At 53.8% G+C, this 19,588-nt stretch overlaps 6 protein-coding genes across 6 annotated transcripts; 4 read left to right on the top strand and 2 right to left on the bottom strand.

The window, feature by feature from the left end:
- Positions 1 to 727: 727 nt before the first annotated feature.
- On the top strand, positions 728 to 1,063 carry PtrM4_059210 (uncharacterized protein; the record flags this gene model as incomplete). Its single annotated transcript, XM_066105439.1, has 1 exon — positions 728 to 1,063. The coding sequence occupies one exon, from the start codon at positions 728 to 730 to the stop codon at positions 1,061 to 1,063; it is 336 nt and encodes a 111-aa protein (XP_065964066.1).
- Positions 1,064 to 1,829: 766 nt separating this feature from the next.
- On the bottom strand, positions 1,830 to 5,896 carry PtrM4_059200 (Ubiquitin-protein ligase; the record flags this gene model as incomplete). Its single annotated transcript, XM_001932703.2, has 8 exons — positions 1,830 to 3,032; positions 3,086 to 3,143; positions 3,194 to 3,451; positions 3,503 to 4,165; positions 4,811 to 4,854; positions 4,904 to 5,604; positions 5,682 to 5,776; positions 5,832 to 5,896. 8 exons carry the CDS (start codon positions 5,894 to 5,896, stop codon positions 1,830 to 1,832), a joined length of 3,087 nt encoding a protein of 1,028 aa, XP_001932738.2.
- Positions 5,897 to 9,151: 3,255 nt separating this feature from the next.
- Positions 9,152 to 11,047, top strand: PtrM4_059190 (ProP, Permease major facilitator superfamily; the record flags this gene model as incomplete). Its single annotated transcript, XM_001932700.2, has 5 exons — positions 9,152 to 9,227; positions 9,282 to 9,591; positions 9,644 to 9,702; positions 9,755 to 9,794; positions 9,847 to 11,047. 5 exons carry the CDS (start codon positions 9,152 to 9,154, stop codon positions 11,045 to 11,047), a joined length of 1,686 nt encoding a protein of 561 aa, XP_001932735.1.
- A 1,403-nt stretch (positions 11,048 to 12,450) lies between these two features.
- PtrM4_059180 (Fungal-trans multi-domain protein) lies at positions 12,451 to 15,376 on the top strand (the record flags this gene model as incomplete). Its single annotated transcript, XM_066105438.1, has 6 exons — positions 12,451 to 12,716; positions 12,783 to 14,019; positions 14,172 to 14,811; positions 14,861 to 14,913; positions 14,988 to 15,259; positions 15,373 to 15,376. 6 exons carry the CDS (start codon positions 12,451 to 12,453, stop codon positions 15,374 to 15,376), a joined length of 2,472 nt encoding a protein of 823 aa, XP_065964065.1.
- Positions 15,377 to 15,596: 220 nt separating this feature from the next.
- Positions 15,597 to 16,155, top strand: PtrM4_059170 (SelP-N domain containing protein; the record flags this gene model as incomplete). The annotated part of the gene is made up of 2 exons (XM_066105437.1): positions 15,597 to 15,954; positions 16,133 to 16,155. The coding sequence occupies 2 exons, from the start codon at positions 15,597 to 15,599 to the stop codon at positions 16,153 to 16,155; spliced, it is 381 nt and encodes a 126-aa protein (XP_065964064.1).
- A 786-nt stretch (positions 16,156 to 16,941) lies between these two features.
- On the bottom strand, positions 16,942 to 19,329 carry PtrM4_059160 (Sun, tRNA and rRNA cytosine-C5-methylase; the record flags this gene model as incomplete). The annotated part of the gene is made up of 1 exon (XM_066105436.1): positions 16,942 to 19,329. One exon carries the CDS (start codon positions 19,327 to 19,329, stop codon positions 16,942 to 16,944), a length of 2,388 nt encoding a protein of 795 aa, XP_065964063.1.
- Between the last annotated feature and the right edge of the window lie 259 nt (positions 19,330 to 19,588).

The raw sequence follows: 19,588 nt of genomic DNA, 5'->3' as shown, positions 1-19,588 counted from the left end.
CATTACCCAGGACAGAGAAAGCGACGGAGTGAGTTTTTGTTTTAACAACGCTCACGCCATGCACCCCCTCCACACACACACTCTCCCTTTTTTTCTTTGTTTGTTTGTTCGTGTTCACCTATCCCATCCTGCCCACCCCTCATTTCCCACGGGCGGTTTAAGCAAAGAAGAAAAAATAACGCTCTCACACCTACCCACCCCACACACATAGGCACACACACACCTACCCACCGCTCTCCGCTCTCGCGATCGATCCTGCACCTGAAATGCAAGAAATACATGGCGTAACTAACTCGAAAAGGAAAACTCCGCTCACTGACTGACCGGTCGACGTCTTTTTCCTTGTGCAGACTAAGTAAGCCAAGAAAACAGCTCGAACGGGTCAATGGTATGTCCGCACGCTTCCCTCAGGACAGGGCACACAAAGCAGAGTAGAGAGGCAGGGTCAAAGGGTCAAATCAGTGGGGACCAACTGTTGCAAGTCTCAGGTCATGTCATGTCATGCCATTTTCCGAGGGTGTGGTCATGGTCAAGATTTTGAGCTTTGTTGCCTGAGTCGGGGAACGTGGTCCGCCGCACGCAAAAGCTTCCTTCCCGCTCCTTGTGAATGTTGGGTACCTGTTTCTCTCTCGACGTGCATGCGTGCGTGCGTATGTCTATGTCAAGGGTAAATCTCGGAGCCCAATGTTACATACGTACGGAACGGAAGCAATCGAGTGACCATATCATGGGCTACAGGGCGGGCAGTTTTTACGCAAACTTTATTTTCCTCATCCTGTGCGTCGTCTACATTGTAAAATTTTGCCCAGAAATTTTGTTTGGTGCGGTTCGGGGGTTGCATGCCCGAGAAGGTACGTACGTTAGGGTCATGGCAAAAAATTATGATGGCATTGGTTTTAGTGGGAAAATGAGTGCCGCGGCAGGGTTGACGCTGGAGCGGCGCAGAGCAAAAGCCCACCTGCAGCCTGGCGTGCCGGAGTGTGGGTTTTTGGCAGAAAAGATTAAAAAAACAAAGTGCAGTTGCAAAGTTGGCGTCGATGGTTTAGTGTCTAGAGTAGCTTAGGCATGTATAGCGTGAAACAGAGAATCCCGGGACAACATTCGATGACATGCGATGCGGAGTTAGTAGCTCTCTTGCATTAGCTTGCATACAGCCAGGCTTTTGAAAGCTCAGCCACTCCAGCCTCACCCTGCTTTTGCCCCATTTCCGAAGTAGGACCCGTGGAGAAAGGGTGTTCAGCCGAGTTCGGCCGAAGTTCCCCTACGAGCAGAAGCAACGAAAGTTTCCGAACACGCAAAAAGCAATTGAGGTACGTCACCACGTTGCATGGATGGTACGAAATGGGAGCACTGCCCCGTCTTGCACATGCAGGGGAGTAAAAGGCAATCATACATGCGGGAAGGGACAATTTTGTAGAGTTTGGTACGGACAATCATAGATCACTATGCGGGATCGTAAAAATCCGGGGCTACAGAATTTGAATCCTAGCGAGCACGGTTATGCTGTGCTTAAGCGGACAAGATGTTGTCGCTTGTACCCTTGGACCAGAATGTTCCAGAACACCATGGCCATGATTCCCATCTTGGTAGGCGTTCCAGATCATCATAGTCTGAGCTGCATCGTGGAAATGATTCCAGATCGTAACAGCCATGAATGACCATAAAAGCAAAATCGTGACTCCAGCACATGGTCGCCTTTACCATCATCCGCTCTCCCTAGCACTTGCCTGGCCGTCAGCATCGAGCCAAAAACAAAGGCACTGACAGCCGTCACTTGCTTCTGACCACTTCTCTCGGTAGCCGGCAAGCTGTCAGTCATCGCATAGTGCTCAGGCTAGACGCTCCAGGCCATCGATGCCCTTGCGTCTGGCCTTTGTGCGGTTCCACAAGTCGATGAGCCAGTCATGCGGAAATTCCATATCGATAGGGCCGGGGCAAAGCGGAAGCTTCTGTCGGTATTGCATCTCGTATTCATGCACACCCGCGTGGAAATTCAGCTCCTTGAACATGTCGGCTTTCAGCCTCTTTTCTTCTGCGCATGTATTGGAGATGGTGGTGCCTATAGTGCCCTCAGCTACAAGCTTGATGTCATCTTTGAGAGCATGGGTGAGCTTGTAGAAGTACAAGCGATTGTAAACATCCATAGAGGTGTCTTGGGGAGGAGCGAGACTTCCGAGCTTGCGTATAACGATCACTGGTCGCTCTGTGTAGTTCCAGGTCTGCGGGTCATGGATTGAGTTGCGATGCAAGACCTGCACGTCGAGAAGATGCACCTTGTCAGCGCCCACTTGGACGGAGTTTTGCAGCTCTTGTCTTAATCCCTTGGCTGATAGACTCGAGTTAAAGATGCGATTGGTCGAGTCCAAATCAACACTCTTAATTTCCGCCTTGGTAACACGGATGCGAAGAAAAATCGTGTGCAGCTGTCCTAGGTGTAGCTGCGGGACTTCCTTACTTCCAATACACTCTATAATCTTACAGCCCGTCTTCGTGCGGAAGTCAAGGCTTATGTCGGTCAACTCACCCACGGGTTCCACAGATCTGGCGTCCTTTATGATGCTCTTGATCCGTGCGGATGTCAACTGATATTTGGACATATTACTGGCAAAGACCTTTTTGCAGCAAGAGATAACACAGACCTTGTCCTCGAACTCGGGGGCGGGACAGTAAGGAAGAATCGCAGGATTGATCTGGTGGATGTAAAGGTCTGGAAAGTACCTCGACACCCCATGAAGAAGATGGGCAGCAGGAGTCAGCACGATGAAATGGGTACGGCTCGCCTTTAGATGGTCGTCCTGCATAGACCTAGCTATGCAAATGATGACTTCTGCCATACATGGGTTGGGGCGAGGCGGTTGCCGAAGTTGGGTACCAGACCGCATAATGTAGTGTGCCAGTTTTTGGATCTTATCGCCAGTATCCGTATATTTGGGCCGAATGGGAAGCATCAGCTCGGGACGGTTCCCAGTGACCCGATGGTGAGTACAGTGCGTGGTGTACAATGCCAAGCGATCTCCATGAGCTAACTGATCCTAAAATAAGTAAATATATGAACCTCACAAAATTAATTGATGACGTGACTTACATAGGTTCCTTTGACAGCATCTAGGGCCTTTTCAAGACAATCCTTAGTCACGTAATATCTATACATTGTTAGTCCGGACTATCAGAGTACCGGAATGGGAGCGTGTACCCGTTGTCCACCACACATATGACATCAATGGAAGTGTCCGGCAGGAGCTTACGATTGTGCAGAACGCCCTCGATATCGATTGCGACAGTAAAGTCTTCAACCTCTTTGGTAAGAATCCTAACCTCTGAAAAGACTTTAACCTCTGGTTTCAGTAAACTCGGGCTTGATGGAGGCAAGGTCGGCACGTCATCTCTATGGTCTGCCGGGGAAGGCATGTGCTTTGTAGCGAGGCCCATGAAGCGATTAAACCATTCTCCGCTGACTAACATTAGCCTCCTATAAGGAAAAAAGGCATGGGCATTGTCTTACTCGCTAGCTTTCCTCCACAGCCAAGCTTCGATGGCAGCGTCATTCGGATCATTCGAGTCCTCATCGTGGGTAGCAAGTGTCGAGGCGGTTGTGGGGGAAGACGCTTCAGGGGCATTGATACTAACACTTGTGTCTCCAGTGCCCTGCCGACGCAAGAGTGTGAGGCCGCTGGTCAAACGTCGGAACATAGAAGTGTGACCCCTAGGCGGTTCAACGGGACCTCCGTCGTAGCTAACCACATTTTCTAGGGCTTGTTGCGCAGTGACGTACTTAGGAGGAGTAGAGGAATTGGAAGCCGCGGGCTCATATGACGTCACGCCCACTGTTGTTGTGTGTGGGGAACGTACTGGACCGCCATTAACAGGTGCATCGTGGCCAGTGCTGTAGGGGTGCGCCATCGGATCTCCAAGGCTTGAGCCTGAAGCCGTCGAGCGGCTGTTTCTGTGCTTGGGGATCGTCAGAGTATGGTCTTTCGGAATACGACTGACGGGTAGAGGTGCTGTGGTCCACAACAACGGCGCCTCGAGAGGACACGCGCAATCGAGGACAGACAAGTCGAAGCCACAGTCAGACGGTGACTCCCAAATGTCGCTTTTGATCTCGTCGATAATGTCGTCAAGTGGACCGAACACGTACTCGTTGTCGCAATGCTTGTGGCTTGACCTACGGAATATCCGCCGACGAAAGGTTGCTTTGCGCGATTTCTTCTGAATGTGGAGGGGTGATGGGTAGAGAGGAAGGTGGGGGAGAAAGACGCTCCCCTTTGACGTGAGCATCTTGGACGCGTCGGGCACGCGCAAGTACAGTTCACCGTCCACTTGCTCACCGCGACGCGCGCAGTACAGTTCACCGTTCACTTGCTCACCGCGACGTGCTCTCATTCACGTCTGCGTCCACCTAAGATTGCTGCAATGGCTTGCTGCCTGTCTGGGTAAGATGGTGAAAATGGATAATAAGAGTAGCCAAGTAACAAGCTGAGAATGCACAACAGTGTGTGATGGAGGGAAGAAGGCTACTAAGAGGAAGAATTCAGCTTGAGGTCTCATATTATGATTGGGAAGGCTCGAGTATGGTGAGGAAACAACATGAGAAGTTCTTGCTACATCAAGGAACACTTGCCTATTGTCACTGGTAACTACCCATTCTGGCCTTTGGACATGCCGCACACCAAGTGACGCTGTTGTGGCAATCCTCTACAATGCAACCTCATGGTCTCAGCTACATACTTCAGGGACATAAGCTTGGGCTAGCTATATGACAAGTCAAGATTCTGCAGCAGCAGCAGCAGCAGCAGTCTCCAGATGCCACTTCATCTTCTCTTGCATCTCCTCGTCTGCCTCGCGGAACCGTATCTATAGGATTTGTGAGTATAGATTCATGTACACAGATATATGATCTTACTATATCTTCTCCAGCACTCGTGCCATACAGAACTGGTTCAGACAGACTGGCCTTGACTGCTTTTCTTACACGCTCCTCCCACACGCCTTCCCAATTCCACTCCCCAGGACGTCGGTTGCGTCCCAAAGTAGAGCTGCCTTCTGACTTTTCACTCGTGGATGGTTCTGGGCTTGGCGATGTTGGCTGCTGAGCTTGCACAATAGGGGCTCGATGCGCTCTCCATGCATGGAAGGCCCCTGGGTTTGCTGCAGCTTCTAGCGGGAGTGAGTCCAGTATGGATTCCTCACTAAAGGTCGAACGGATGTACTCTAGTATGCGCACAATAGATACTTCTTGGGTCGGCTGGGGAACATTGGGAGTACCGGAGCTAGCGTTCAAGTCCGAGGGCACAGGAGTAGTGCTCGCGGGACTGGCCAAGGCAGAACCACTGGCATCACGAGAGTTTGGTGCAGACATCTTTCGGCTTCGTCCAAACCAATGGGGAAAGCCGTGCCGCAGGCTGAATCCGCCTGGTGGCAGCCGTTCCTCATCGGTTGCACTGACGGTATCCGTGTCTGTGGATCCAGTCGTGTAAGTATACGTGGTAAGTGGCGTGAGGAGCGGGTGAAAGACATCGGTGGAAAAGGTCACGAGGGGCGGCAAAGCAGGATAGGTGGGTGGGAAGGAGATTTGGAAGCGTAAGACAGCAGGCGCATATGGACCTGTCGATGGTGAATATAGACGGTTTCAAAGGGGGGTTGAGCACAACATGCTCGCTTAGCCCTATGGGACTCGCTACCTTTTCGCACGAAGATGACACCAAGCCATAGCGACGGGTCGCCAGGCGTGATGCTTAGGAAGACACCGTCGAGCTGTGCATAGCGCAGACGGGAGCTACACACACACACACAGTCAGGACACGCGACCAAGTTGGTGTGCTGCGACGTACAACTCAACGAGCAGGTGTTGCTTCCGAAAGGACGGCAGAGCCGGCACAGCGACGGACAACGGCATCTCGTTCACAAGCTTGGGACAACGGTGGTGGTCGGTCGTATGGGACGTTGTTCGGGATCCGCGCAGCATGGCGGATGCGCGTTTGACGCTAACTTTGGACTAACTAGGCGATCTACGCGATCATCTGCTTTCATCTCTAACGCGCCTCGTCAGTTGCAATCCGCCGTGTCTGGAGTACAAGACCACCAACGGGTCCTGAATCTCACCGGATTTGCAGACGAGCCCACAGATGATGCGCGCATCAAAGTGATATGCCGCTCGCTAGCTATCCAACGACGTGGCAGGACGACAGTGGTGATTGCCTGGATGGTAACGTCATTCGCTGGATGCGCCGGCCGCGTTGGACGAGAGCTCCCCAGCATGTACGAAGACACGTACGGTAAATACCAAAATTACCCACCCGGTGCCGGAGTCCCGGTTGATCCCCGGCGTTCTCCATGTGGGATGAGATGCGACTCGGGACGCTGTTTTCGGGCCTGGGCAAGGCTCGCAATGTACATACTAGTACAATGAGGCCGGCCGGTTTGAGCTGGACCGAGAAGACGACCACGGACCGAGCAAGCGCATACCACAGGCTCACGTAAGAAGGTGACATTGACGGCAACGACAGCAACGACAGCAACGACACCATGCACCGTTGGCACCGGCAAGTCATGGCACACAGAGAAGCACAAGCCTCAAAGCGTTGCCTGATATGTGCGTTCGCAGCATCAAAACGACTCTGCGTACACAGGCCGCTGGACTCTCAATGGGGCGTTGCATGTTGGTTGATGACGAGCTGTTGTGCGACCATGTGGTGCAAATGCGCTGGCTCCAGTCAGCGCACCATGGGTAGCCTTACGCGGTTGTATCAGTCGCTGGTCGGGCTGTCAAAGGGACATGAGACCTCACACACAGGGGACTAGCGGCTGATGGCTGGCTCGATGGAGACAGCCTTCTCTACTAGGTACGGAATCAGCGGGCAAGGCTAATTCGGCGGAAGCCATAGTACCGGCGTTGGTTGTCTACGGTGCTTGGGGCAAGCGGGAACGACCCCCAAGCCTCCGGAACCTCGTAAACCCAAGTGCAAGGGCGGCACATGTGGTGTGTGTACAACTGGCATATCTTGGACACGGCACTGTCAGTTTGCGGTTGTCTAGGTGAAAGCAGCATGGTGGGAATGTTTCGGAGCATCGGAGGATTGCATCAGAGCAATCAGAGAGGGCCAGGGGCGTGGTTTGAGCGCCGCTAAAAGAGGCGGTGGCTGTCTCAGACGCTTCCATCTGCCATAACCCTGCTCTCGCGTGGAAATCTGCAGGCCAGCCTTACATATCCACACCGCCATGGCCGCTTATGCCACGGCCCACACTGGCTGCGTCGAAACAGCCGTTATGCTTTGACAGGGCTCTCTGTCACTCTGCCAGTCCAAGGCTGGGACTAAAAAGCAAAGGATCGCTGGAGGGCTGCGACACCTCACTTGCAACGCGCGCCGGAAGTCTATCCGGGCCCATCGCGAGCGCTGGTACATTGGTACGCTGGTCCGCTGGCGTGGGCGTGGGCGGTCTGACATGGGCAGCAGCACACCAGACGCTACGACGGCTACGTCGTCGCAGATGGGCGCAGACGGGCGTCAGCTGATGGTGGGCCGGGGGGTTATCACGTCTCGATGACTAGTAGTAGCAATCACCATATGCGACGGGCAATGACAGGTGCTTGACCAGAAAGCTACGTCGTCGTGCGACCCCGTCGGGCCCAGGGCGCGGTCGTGGGAAGCTTCGAAACCAGGCGTCGTGGGCAGGGGTGCGTCAAGTTGATACCTGGGGCAGCAAATGAAGACGACGCACGCACGACGCCAGGGCGCCGTCTGAGGGACACGAAACACTCTGCGTCGACGACGCCCTTTTGGCCACGCAGCCGGCGACGAGGCTATTTGTGGCGCTGATGAGGACAGCATCGAGCTATCTACCTACGTATCGCAGCAAGGCCATATGACGGCGTGGCCATTCACGGCAATCATAGGAAGCAGCGCAGGATGGAGTACAGTATAGTACGGTACACCGCCATTTTTTGGCGGTTCGTCGGAGCAATCAATCGCGATATGATGCCACGGACGCTCATCATGGCTCCATGACAGCAGGATGGGCAGCATGGGCCCCGCGCTACATGGTCCAAGCTGCCTTCTCGAAATTCTTCGGCGAATCCTCTGACTCGGGAGTGGTGGTGAGATTGCCCGGCGGCGTGGTGTTGCGGGCGCCCCTGAGCTGAAGCAGCACAGAAAATTACCAGGCCTTGCCGGAAGCAGGTCCTATTTGTCGGCCGGGGCTGCGGCCGGGCAGCCGTGTCTCCCTTTACGGCATGTTCACGGCCAGCTGCGGCCGGTATGTAGTTCACATGTTGGCCGGGGGGCCCCCCTGCCCGGGCGCGACTCAGGGCCATGGAAGTCGGTAGAGGCATGCGGGCACACTAGCGCTGAGGCCTTGGGTCCCGGGGAGTCGGGACGCGCTGTTGATCCTGTTCCTCTTACGAGCCACGTCCAACGCTCTTGCAACTCTCCCTTGTCCCCCTTGTCCACCTTACTCGCTTGTCTCTAGCTCGTCCAAGGTCGTGGATTCCGCCCAACCCGAACCAGTTTGTACCAGACTGTCCCAGACACGCCTTCCCCAGCCCAACCCCCGGTCCACCTTCAGGGGTCGAAGACCTTTTTGGCATGCGAGCACGAAGCCCGTCCGGTGACATGGACTCACAAACAAATGAGCTAGCTACAAGCCAACTGCCAACGCTGCAGCTGCCGGTCGCTTATCGACTGCCTATGGGTTGTTTCGCAGCGATGCCATGACGGATCCGCTACTCATTTTACTGGTACATTCGCTGGTCCCTCCGCTGTCCCTAGCTGTCCCTAGCTGTCCCTAGCTGTCCCTATCCGCCCACACTACGTATCCATACCCACAACATCACCGCTTGTTCTCCGTTCCTTCCCCGCTGCCACCATCCTTGCTCATCCCAGCGGTCTATCCGTTTTCAGGACGCCACTTAAATCTTGCTGCTCCTTATATACCCTGTGACGCTCGCGTCCTTTGCAAACTGACTCTGATCTCTGAGCCCGGGAGGTACTAATCTGTGGCCCAACTCGCACATGTCTTGTCTGTCTCATCCAATTCACTCCCACAATCACCTCTTGTCATAACACTTGACGTGATAATACTCGTCGACGCCTATACCACCCCCACCCCCCACCGCTACACGTGAAGCAAGCCAACGACACACACATTCGCAACCATGGGTCGTTATGGCTCCGCATCTGCCATTGGCAGCGCCAAATCACCCTTTCCCACCAGACAAATGGCCGTACTCGGTAAATCACCGCCATTGATTACCATGGCATGATCCAGCTGCTAACGTTTGTTAGCGTTATGTCGGATATGCGAGCCAATCGCCTTCATGTCGATATTCCCATACGCCTACTTCATGGTCGAATCCTTCTTGAGCGGCCACAGCGCAACGCAAATTTCAATGTACACGGGCATGGTCACTTCGTCCTTCGCCTTCATGGAGTGCATCAGCGGAATTTTCTGGGGCCGCCTCAGTGACCGGATCGGACGGAAAAGGGTGCTCCTGGGAGGTCTCTTTGGTACGGGGCTGAGCATGCTACTGTTTGGCTTTTCTACAAGTCTACCAATGGCATTGATCGCCCGGGCCCTCGGAGGATTGCTCAACGGGTGAGGTCATCGCGTCCACTTGGCGTCTGAGCCTCGCTAACTGGATATGCAGGAACATCGGCGTACTTCAAACGACAGTAGCAGAGCTGATCACCGATGAGCGACACCAACGTGAGTTCGGTCTAATTACCGATACGAGGCGATCCAAACTGACTTTGCCCAGCACGCGCTTATTCGATAATGCCCTTCGTATGGTGCCTTGGGTAAGTTTGCTCTAATGGCCAGGGTTTGTCCGTGCTGACCGCTTTTTTGTAGCACCATCATCGGCGGCGCGCTTGGCGGTTTGCTCGCTCGTCCTGCCGACGTAATGCCCTTCTTCAAGGGTAGCATATTCGAGAGGTATCCGTTTCTTCTTCCGAACCTTGTTTGCACAGGTTTCGTGGTACTTGGACTTACCGTCGGCATCTTGTTTCTGGAAGAGACTCACGAAGACCGCAAGTACGACCAGGATCGGGGACGCGAAGCGGGGCAATGGCTTCTTCGCAAACTTTGGAAGCGAGACGCAGATGCAACCTTTGACGACAAGGATGCGTCGCTTGACGAGATGAGATCGATGCTCAGCGACCACAACCACGGCGGCAATGCGCAGGCGTATCAGAGCACCGACAGCTCGCCCACGTTGTGCAGTACGCGCACCTCCATTTCCGAGCCACCGGACTTCTCCCTGGACAAGGAGCTTGCCCGCGCCCCGACATTCCGACAAGCATTCACCAAGCAAGTGTGCCTAAACGTGGTTTGCTACGGCATCCTTGCCTTTCACACCATTTCTCTCGAGCAACTCCTCCCGATCCTCATGTCCAAAAAGGTGCCAACCGGAGATTCTCAGCAGCTGCCGTTTCACTTTGAGGGTGGCTTTGGTTGGTCGACGCAAACGACAGGAGCTTTCCTGGCTGCACAAGGTTTCCTCCAAATGTTTGCCCAGGTCATTGTGTTCCCCTGGCTCAGCAGGAAGCTCGGAAGCCTGCGCACGTTTTGGATCACTCTTTCGTGCTACCCAGTCCTCTACCTGCTCGCACCCTACCTGGCCATCCTCCCCGAGAAGCTTCGGATTCCCGGACTTGTAGTGTTGCTCATCGCCAAGGTCACCTTCCAATCGCTCTCGTATCCATCTCTAGCCATCATCCTGGCAAATTCGTCTCCATCGAAAAAGGTGCTTGGCACGCTAAACGGAGTGGCCATGTCTTCCGCAAGCATCTCTCGTGGATTCGGTCCTACAATATCGGGCGCAGTGGACAGCCTCGGAACCTCACTCCACATGTCCGGACTTGCGTGGTGGACCATTGCCGCCGTTGCTCTCATCGGCTGGCTTCCGGGCTTCGCTCTGCAGGAGAGCAGTAAGCGCACAAACTATGCGGCGAAAGATGACGAGGAGGCCCTCATTGACACAGACTCTGACGCAGAGTCAATCATGACGCTCACGCCTGACGAGGCAGTGGAGAATGTTCTTTCAAAATAACCGGTTTTAATCACGACAAAAAGTAATAGCGGCGCTTTCATTTCCCGTACGGCCAACAGCAACCAGTACGAATCAGACTTTACGCGCTGGCAGCGACACTTCGTTTCACATTATACTTTGGGAAAGATAGACTTTTTGGGGGCTCGGCGCATGGAATACAAGTGCGACTTAGCGACATTGGGATATTGGGTGGCATTTTGGGTCACGTCATTAAACTTGGGACAGCATTTATTAGAAGGGGAAAGCTCGATTGTATCGGACACCAGCAATGGTCATGCACGAGCCGGCGTTTTTATCATTTTGGACCAAACAGAATACCCCCGTAGTAGTTATTCCTTGTAACAGTGTATTTGTTAGATTAGCGCGCTCAGGCAAATGATGAACATGTATGACTCTTTTAACATGTCACGAGACTTGCTTCTGGTGCCATGACATGGGTAGAGAGTGAGGTGGCCGGGCTGACCGGAAGCATCTATCAGCGGTGTGTTATGGTGCCAGTTTGTCGACCGGGGGGTCACGAGGGCTGAGGCATGTTTGGGCCAAATGGGTCTAATGGAATATGCATTGCCGGCATCAGATACGGTATTAGTACTGATGCTTCTCTTGTAACGGATACTTCCTTTTCGCTTCGACACGTGCTTGGATCGGTGTGCTTTATGCACATGGTGGGAAGGCGGTCGCGAGTCAGTGGGGGATTATGCTGCGAGAGTATGAAGCAGAGATGGTGCATACATGTCGTCTCTGACTCAAAACGCGAAACATGTTGGAGCCGACGACGTCGGGGCATGTCTTTGACGAGTGGACCCCTCTCTCGGGATGGTTCCTGGGGCAGCAAGCGGCGGTGGCTGTTAGCCGAGGGCGAGGGGAGACCTATTACATCAGCCGAGTAATGAGGTGCATTCAGAGGTGGGAATGCATAGCATAGCCAAGGCGAGGAGGAAGGCAAGGAGGCGATTTGAACAAAGCCGATAGTGAATGCTGTGCTGGACCTACTGTAATACCGACGATGTCCCAGTCCAAATCCTCCCACATGGCGGCGGCCATGACGTGCAGCGGCACCCACGCTTGGCCCACACAGCCTATCTATTGCACTGGAGATAAGAAACATGGCCATCCACGACCGACCAACGGTTGTCGGTTGTCGGTTGCGGTTGCGGTTTGGGGTTGGATAATGTCAGAGGTACGGTACGGCACGGCACAGCAGCACCTTTTCCATGGCACACAATTGCATCCTACACTTGCATCTACCTCGTTCGGTGTAGTTGTCAGTCGGTGCGGGGGAAACAAGCTTACCCGTCCGTTCTCAACTGAGTTGGGGGGAATCCTACCGGTACGCCAGACCCAGATGTGCTGCGAGAGCTCGACTAGTCTGAACCCTGCCGACTTTCTTGCCATGCGCCCTGATGAGCAGCCTCAAGCGCTCCTTGGACGAGTCCTCTCATGATGGGGATAGGCCCTCGCCTTCGGGTTCGTCCGTTTCGACTGTGAAGCCCGCCTCGCCCGTTGCGCCTTCAGCCTCGAGCTCGTTCCGCAACGTGAGCGCATGCAACCGCTGCCGCCTGCGCAAGAATAGATGCGACCAGCGCCTGCCCTCGTGCGCCTCCTGCGACAAGGCCGGCGTCAAGTGCGTGGGCTATGATCCCATCACCAAGCGAGAGATTCCGCGCAGGTACGAAGTTTGAGAGGGGAGCTACTATCCCAACTCGCCTCGGCTGAGAACTGACCCGCGCAATAGCTATGTCTACTACCTCGAAACCCGCGTCGCATACCTCGAGACACTGCTGCAGAAACATCATGTCGCATTCCAAGAGGCTGAGGACTTCAACCCAGCCTTTACATCCAATGGCGCAGTCACTCCCAGGCCCATCATCACCGCCGCCCCGCCGCCGCCTCGCAATGGCACCACCAAGCCCACCACGGCGCAAGCACGAGAGGAAAGCGACAAGTACGACCGGGAGAAACTGACCAAGCTAGTGTCCAACATTGGCATGGTCTCGGTGCAAGGCGCCAGTGACCCGCGATATCTGGGCTCCACTTCCGGCATCTCGTTTGCAAGAGTAGTTTTTGCCGCTGTGAAGAGCTCGGTATCAGGCTCCTCCTCTGAGCGCGGGAGCAACAGGGGCGCCAAGGTGACGAGCAGCGTCGTGGACAGTGGCACCTCAATGCGGGACTCGTTCTTTGGACTACAGACCAAACCCACCATACGCCAGGCGCCCTTCCCAGACCGAGAGCTCGGCGCACGTCTCGTTGAGCTCTACTTTGAGCATGCGAACCCACAGATACCCATCCTGCACCGGGGCGAGTTCATGGACATGTTTCAGCGCGTGTACGCTTCCGGAGAACGGCACCGTACCTCACGCGAGTCGTATATGCTCAACATTGTCTTTGCCATTGGCGCCGGCATCATCTTGGGTAGTTCCGACTCAGAGGGCTCCCCGGTGTCAGACCACGGCCGCTCACCAAACAAGTCACGCTCATCACCCCCAAGCAATAAAAAGCGGAGACTTGCAGGCCATCAGCACCAACCCGAGGAGTACCACGCCTCGGCAATCGTTCATCTGGAAAACTTTCTAGGATCCTCTCCCGCTGCGGACCGTCCCGACGGCTTCGGCGGGGGTCTTGAGGAACTGCAAGCTGTGCTACTACTCGCTGGCTTTGCCCTGTTGAGACCCGTCGCACCCGGCCTGTGGTACATTGTGGGTGTTGCCGTTCGTCTCGGCGTAGATCTAGGCTTGCATTACGAGGATGGTGTGGGTATCGACGGGGCCGGCGCGGAAGACCACACTGCTGGGAATGCTGCATTCAAGACCGAAGGGGACGGGAATACAACGGCTACCGGCAGCGCAAATCCATCCAAAATCGACGCCAAAGAAAGGGGTCGTAGACAGTGGGTCAGAGATCTGCGCCGACGGCTATGGTGGTGTGTCTACTCTTTGGACAGACTTGTGAGCACATGTGTCGGAAGACCTTTCGTAAGTACTCCTTCATATCATGTGAGGTGACTTCATTCGGTTCCACGACCCATGTGTATGGGATATGAATTATCGTCAAACAGTGGGTGTGAGGAAGACCATATTGGTTCCAAACCTCAAAAGGAGATGATCAGAGGACTAACAACCTTCAGGGCATCACTGACCAAATCGTGACTACTGAATTCCCCTCACTGCTGGATGATCGCTACATTACAAAGGAGGGCTTTTTGGAACCACCCGCACACCATGAAAAACCAACGTACAAGCTCGTAGCTCACCACTATTTCCGACTGAGACTACTGCAGAGTGAAATTCTCCAAGTCTTACAGCATCGGCAAGCACAACAGGCAAGAGCAAGTGGTGCCAACCAAGCCAATGAATTCATGCACACCAAGCTGCCCTCCCCCTTCCTCGCCAATTTTGACTCGTTCCGCGCCTGGCGCATCGATATTGATAGACGGTTGCTGGAATGGAAGGATTCGGCGCCAACACAGCTTGAGGCCGGCGTGCAGTTCTCACCACTTTTCTTAGAGCTGAATTACTGGCAGGCCATCATCATGCTGTATCGGCAGAGCCTAGTCGTTCCTTCCGGTTTGCAGGACGAACTTGGCAATGCTGGCTCGGACATGGGCAGCCCTTCAATGGCCAATCCAGAGGAGCGGGACGATGAGGATTTGGTCTTCCTCAAGGTAGCTGAAGCGGGTCAGAAGGTTCTGAAGTTATACCGGCAGTTGCATCGGGTCCACCTTGTTAATTACACATTCCTCGCAACCCATCACCTGTTCATGGCCGGTAAGTCCTTTATAACGCCTATTCCCGGTCGTAGTGCTGACTTGTCTAGGTATATCCTTCCTCTATGCCGTGTGGCACAGTGTTCATGTGCGCAGCTTACTGGTATGTCAGATTAACCCTTGCGCAAGCCCAACATGGCCATGTTATATGTGTAACATTATATCTGACGCATGCAGTCCCTTGACGATGTCGACTTTACAGTCCTTGCCGCCACATCTGTATTAGGCGATTTGATTGACAATTGCCCGCCTGCGGAAGCATGCCGCGATGCATTCGATCGGATGAGCAAAGCCACCATTCAGATGTGCATGTCGACGACGGGTTTCGGAGCCCAGGCTCTGCGCGCATTGCCGCAACCTCAACAATATCACACGCAAACGTCACCGAGCGCCGCATATACCTCTTCTACTTCGGATGCTGATGCAAGGCCGGATACCGAAATGCAAGGGTACGGGACCGGCAACACGGCCAATTTCTTCGGCCAACAGCAACCGCAACAGCAGCAGCAGCGTCGTCGTCCCGTGCCACGTTTCGACATGAACCTCAAGGACCTCTTCTCAGATGACGAAACGGACAAACGGTCCTTCAGCCGCGTAAGCAACCAAGTAAACGCAATGAGACCCCCTCCCACACCCATGAAGTCGGAAACTCAACAACAACAACAACAACAACAACAACAACAACAACAACAACAACAACCACAGCCTTTTACCGCTGATCTCAAAATCTCCCCTCAAATCCGTTCTCACCACCAACCAAACTACTTCACTGCTGCAAGTCCAAACATGCCTAGCCCCAACAGTCAAACCACCACTTTTAGCAGCAGCAATGGAGCAGCAGCGGGGACACCAACATCACCCTACCAAATCCCCAACAACAACACCCAAAGCCCCTATACCACTAATTTCACCCAAAATATCAATAGCACTTACCCCGACATAGGCGGTTTCTCAGATCTAGATTTCCTCGACAGCAGTTTCCCCGTGCATGGTAGCGGTGGTGCAAACAGTGGTGGTGGGGGCGCGGACACGGCGCCGGGTGGCTTGCAGGACGTGGGTATTGGGTTTGGCATGGGGTTTGGTGATGGCACGCATGATTGGAGTGATGGGAATGGTTTTGATCTTTTTGATGGGTTTTTCTTTGGTATGTTGTTATCCCCTCTTCTTCCCCTCACACCCATTACCCCCGCTCCATTCTGTTTCATTACCCCCACGTCTGCAGATGCAGAGTAAGTACATGCAGCTGTGAAAGCGGGCGGGGTTGCTGTGTGATGTGGGGGTTCTTTTCGTTCCCATTCCTTCGGTTGCTGACACGTAGACAGGGCCCGGTGGGACGGGCATGTGATGAATGAATAAACACGCCTTTCTTTCTTTGGGCTATTTTTGTTGTTGAGCTGCTGCTTCTGGCCCGATGGTAGTCTCTTTCGGCCCGGGGAGTAGTGTTGTTGAGTTCGAGTTCGAGAAGAGGAGGGGATGTCGGGCCCCCTGCCGCCGTACCATGGCTGGCTGCATTCTGTGGCTTTGCGGCGTGGGAATATGAGTGTGGGGGTTGCGTGCGGGGCGGCTTGCGGCGGTCTCCGATTACTTGATACGAAACGAAACGGGACGGAACGAAACGAAACGAAACGCTTCTTTTTTTTCCTCTTCTTCTGTGGTGTATGTGTCGTGTTGTTTCTGGTTTGATATAACCCAGAATGTGGTTTAGGGTGGGAGATGGAAAATTGGACGCTATATGATGTGATGCGATGCGAAAACTTATGAGGATACATGTATGTGGCTAGATGATTGATTAGGTTTGGGATGACATGAAGTGAAGTGGAGGAAGACTGTGGTTGATGAATATATATCATGACATGACATGACATGCAAAGCCATATACAATGGTAAAGACAAGCTTCTGTTTCTCACGATTTTCACTCAACACCACACCCTATGCTGATGAAGAATGTATGCTCAAGCAGATTCATTTGTTGAAATATAAAGACCCAGTTCAGATGAACTCGGAGTAAGACAAGATAAACGCCTAGATGAAAAATGCCCATGTCCATGCCTATGCCAATCCCCATTTCAAATCATCAACCCACTCGTGACTTTTGCAATGCAAGAGAAAAACCCAGCAAAACCCCAACGCCTACGCGTCACCATTTGCCATTTCGACGTCTTCGTTCTCAGCATCAAGCTTGACACCGCCCTCCTCCTCATCCGCAACCATGTCCTCAGTAGCCTGCTCGCCATCACTCACATCGCCCGTCTTTGCAGCGTCCTGCTCGCCCGCCTCTTCGGCATCCCTGGCCTCCTTCTCCGCCTTTGCCTTGTCAGCCACATGATTGATAATCTCGGTATCCTTCTCGTTGAACAGCCTGAGCAACATGGCCTTGCGATCGTCCTTGTCGACCATGAGGTTGGCACTACCAGGATGTCTCCAAAGGGGCAGGACCATGCGGAAAGGAATACCCTGTTCCTCGTCCTTTTCGACGCGGACGAAGCAGCATCCAACGTCCATTTGCTGGAGTTGGTCGCCGACTTCACCGAGGCCCGTGTCGCCTTCCTTTGGTAGTTTGGGGAACATCTCGCGGATGAGTTGGTGGAGGGTTTCTTTGCTTTCGAGCTTGACGATGCGCTTGTGGGCCCAGGGTTCCAGGATGCGGATTCCTTCGTTTTGGAGGCGCCAGGGTGCTTGCGTGCGGTCCATATCTTTGATCTTGTGGGCGACAAACATGACGACGCCGCAGTGGATGAACTTCATACCGCGGTCCTTGTTCTGCGAGATGATCGTCTTGGCCATGGCTGAGGTGTAGTAGATTTTGTTGAGGGAGAGTCCTTCTTTGTTCTTGACCATGAAGCGGTCGCGTGGAAAGCGGCTGTCGATGCCGAAGAAATCCATGATAGAGGCAATGGTCTCGTCGTCCGAGGGGAGGTACTCAAAGTACTCCTTGGCCTGGGACTGGTTCTCAGGCTTCAGTCGGGCTACTGAGCCGTTGGCTGCGGGCTTGGCGTCCTGTGTTTGTGCTGAACCATTTTCTGTGGGCTTAGCATCTGTGTCTTCGGACGTTTTGCTCTTCTTTGGGAGTGCATCATCTCCCGACTCCTCCAACTTACGCTTTAGGGGGGCTGCGACCTCTGGAACTTCGTCTGTAGACTCCGTCTTGGTGGCATCCGCTTCGATTACGTTCTCAGTCGGAGTTGGGACGGATGAGTCAGTAGTCGTGTCGGCATGTGCCTGACCGCGTTGAGCCTTGGCCAGGTTCTCCGGGTTCTGCACCTGTGCAATCTTGATATCGTCTAGCTTCTCAAGAATGGCGATGAAGAAACCACCAGTATCCTGCAAGTGTGGGTAGACACGTATGCAGCGCTCTAGTGGAATGCGCTCTTCAGGAGACTTGGGCACTGGCGGGAAACATCCAGGAGTGATCTTTTGAGAGAACTGGCGTTCTGGCTCTTCAATCTCGTACTTTGCCTTTGCCTTTTGGAATGCCTCCCAGTTGGTGAACATGTGAGCAGTCTTTTCTCCTCCTGCAGTAGTTGATGTTGTGTCCAAGACTTTCCACGCGTTGAGACCAGGTTTTCGCCTGAGATTTGGTAGGTGATCTGAGCAGTCTACCAACTGGACCTTGGAGTTACCGCCGCAAGCTTCAATAGCTGCTGCAACAACAGCCTCGTTTTCTACAGGGTTCAAACTGCAGGTCGAGTATACCAGACGGCCACCCTTCTTCAACATCTGTAGTCCTCTGAACAGAATGCGAAGTTGAAGACCGTGCAGACCAAGTCCATCTTTCGGCGTCCATTTTTGCCACACATTAGGGTTCTTACGAGCTGTTCCATCACCGGAGCATGGTACGTCAGCCAAAATCCTATCGTACTTCAAGTACTGCTTCTTCTGACCGTCGACGCTTGGCAGTTCGATCGAAGGGAAAATGGAGGCGTCGTGTTGGGTGACGATGAGATTGGGGAAGTTGAGTCGCTTGACCTGATGGACCAACATGCCGGCACGCTTGTAGTCGGAGTCGTTCGCAATGAGCAGGCCAGTTGAGCGACCGTCGTCGGTGTAGTCACCATCTTCGGCCAGATCGACAGACTCGCCGTTTGCTACCCGTTGTACGCGCTCTTCCTCGTCGCCATGAATCATCTCAGCCAACTGTGCCGACTTGCTGCCCGGTGCTGCGCACATGTCGAGGACTACCATACCCGGCTTGACATCGAGGAAATGTGGTGGAATCATACTGACGACCTCCTGTCTGCTGATATTACCCGATGCGGCTTCTGCGACAAGGAACTTTTGGAAATCGGCAAAGGGCGCATGTCGTCGAATGACCTTCTTGTGGGTCTTCATGTGCCATACGAGCTCGTCTGGGAAGGCTTGTACTGGCTCTGGGGGCGATACGGGCTTGCCTTCAAACTGCTTGGATGCGATGGCTGGAATATATCGCTGCTTGAAGATCTCGCGCACTGCAAGAGCATCGGACTTTGTGCCAGTGAAGCGGAAGCTGTTGGGCAGGTCGGATTGGAGAGCCTTCCACATCTGCTCGAATTCTGCTTCTTCGAGAAATCCTCCCAAGCGGTAGTAGCTCTCGAAGAGTTCATTCTTGCGCTCAATGTTGGCCCATGGCTCCGAGCGAGTATCTCGTCCTCCTCCTCCACCACCACCGCCGCCGCGACCTCTACCCTTGCCGCGAAATGGCTTGCGACCGCCACCCTGCGCAAAATGTTAGTTATGTCATGTAAAGGCACAGAATGCGACCACTTACACGACCTCCACCTCTTGCCATTGCTGCGATTTA

This window comes from Pyrenophora tritici-repentis, chromosome 2 (assembly GCF_003171515.1).
Source record: "Pyrenophora tritici-repentis strain M4 chromosome 2, whole genome shotgun sequence".
NCBI lineage: Eukaryota > Fungi > Ascomycota > Dothideomycetes > Pleosporales > Pleosporaceae > Pyrenophora > Pyrenophora tritici-repentis.
The sequence above is the reverse complement of the archived record's forward strand: the minus strand, read 5'-3'. Positions and strand labels throughout refer to the sequence as shown.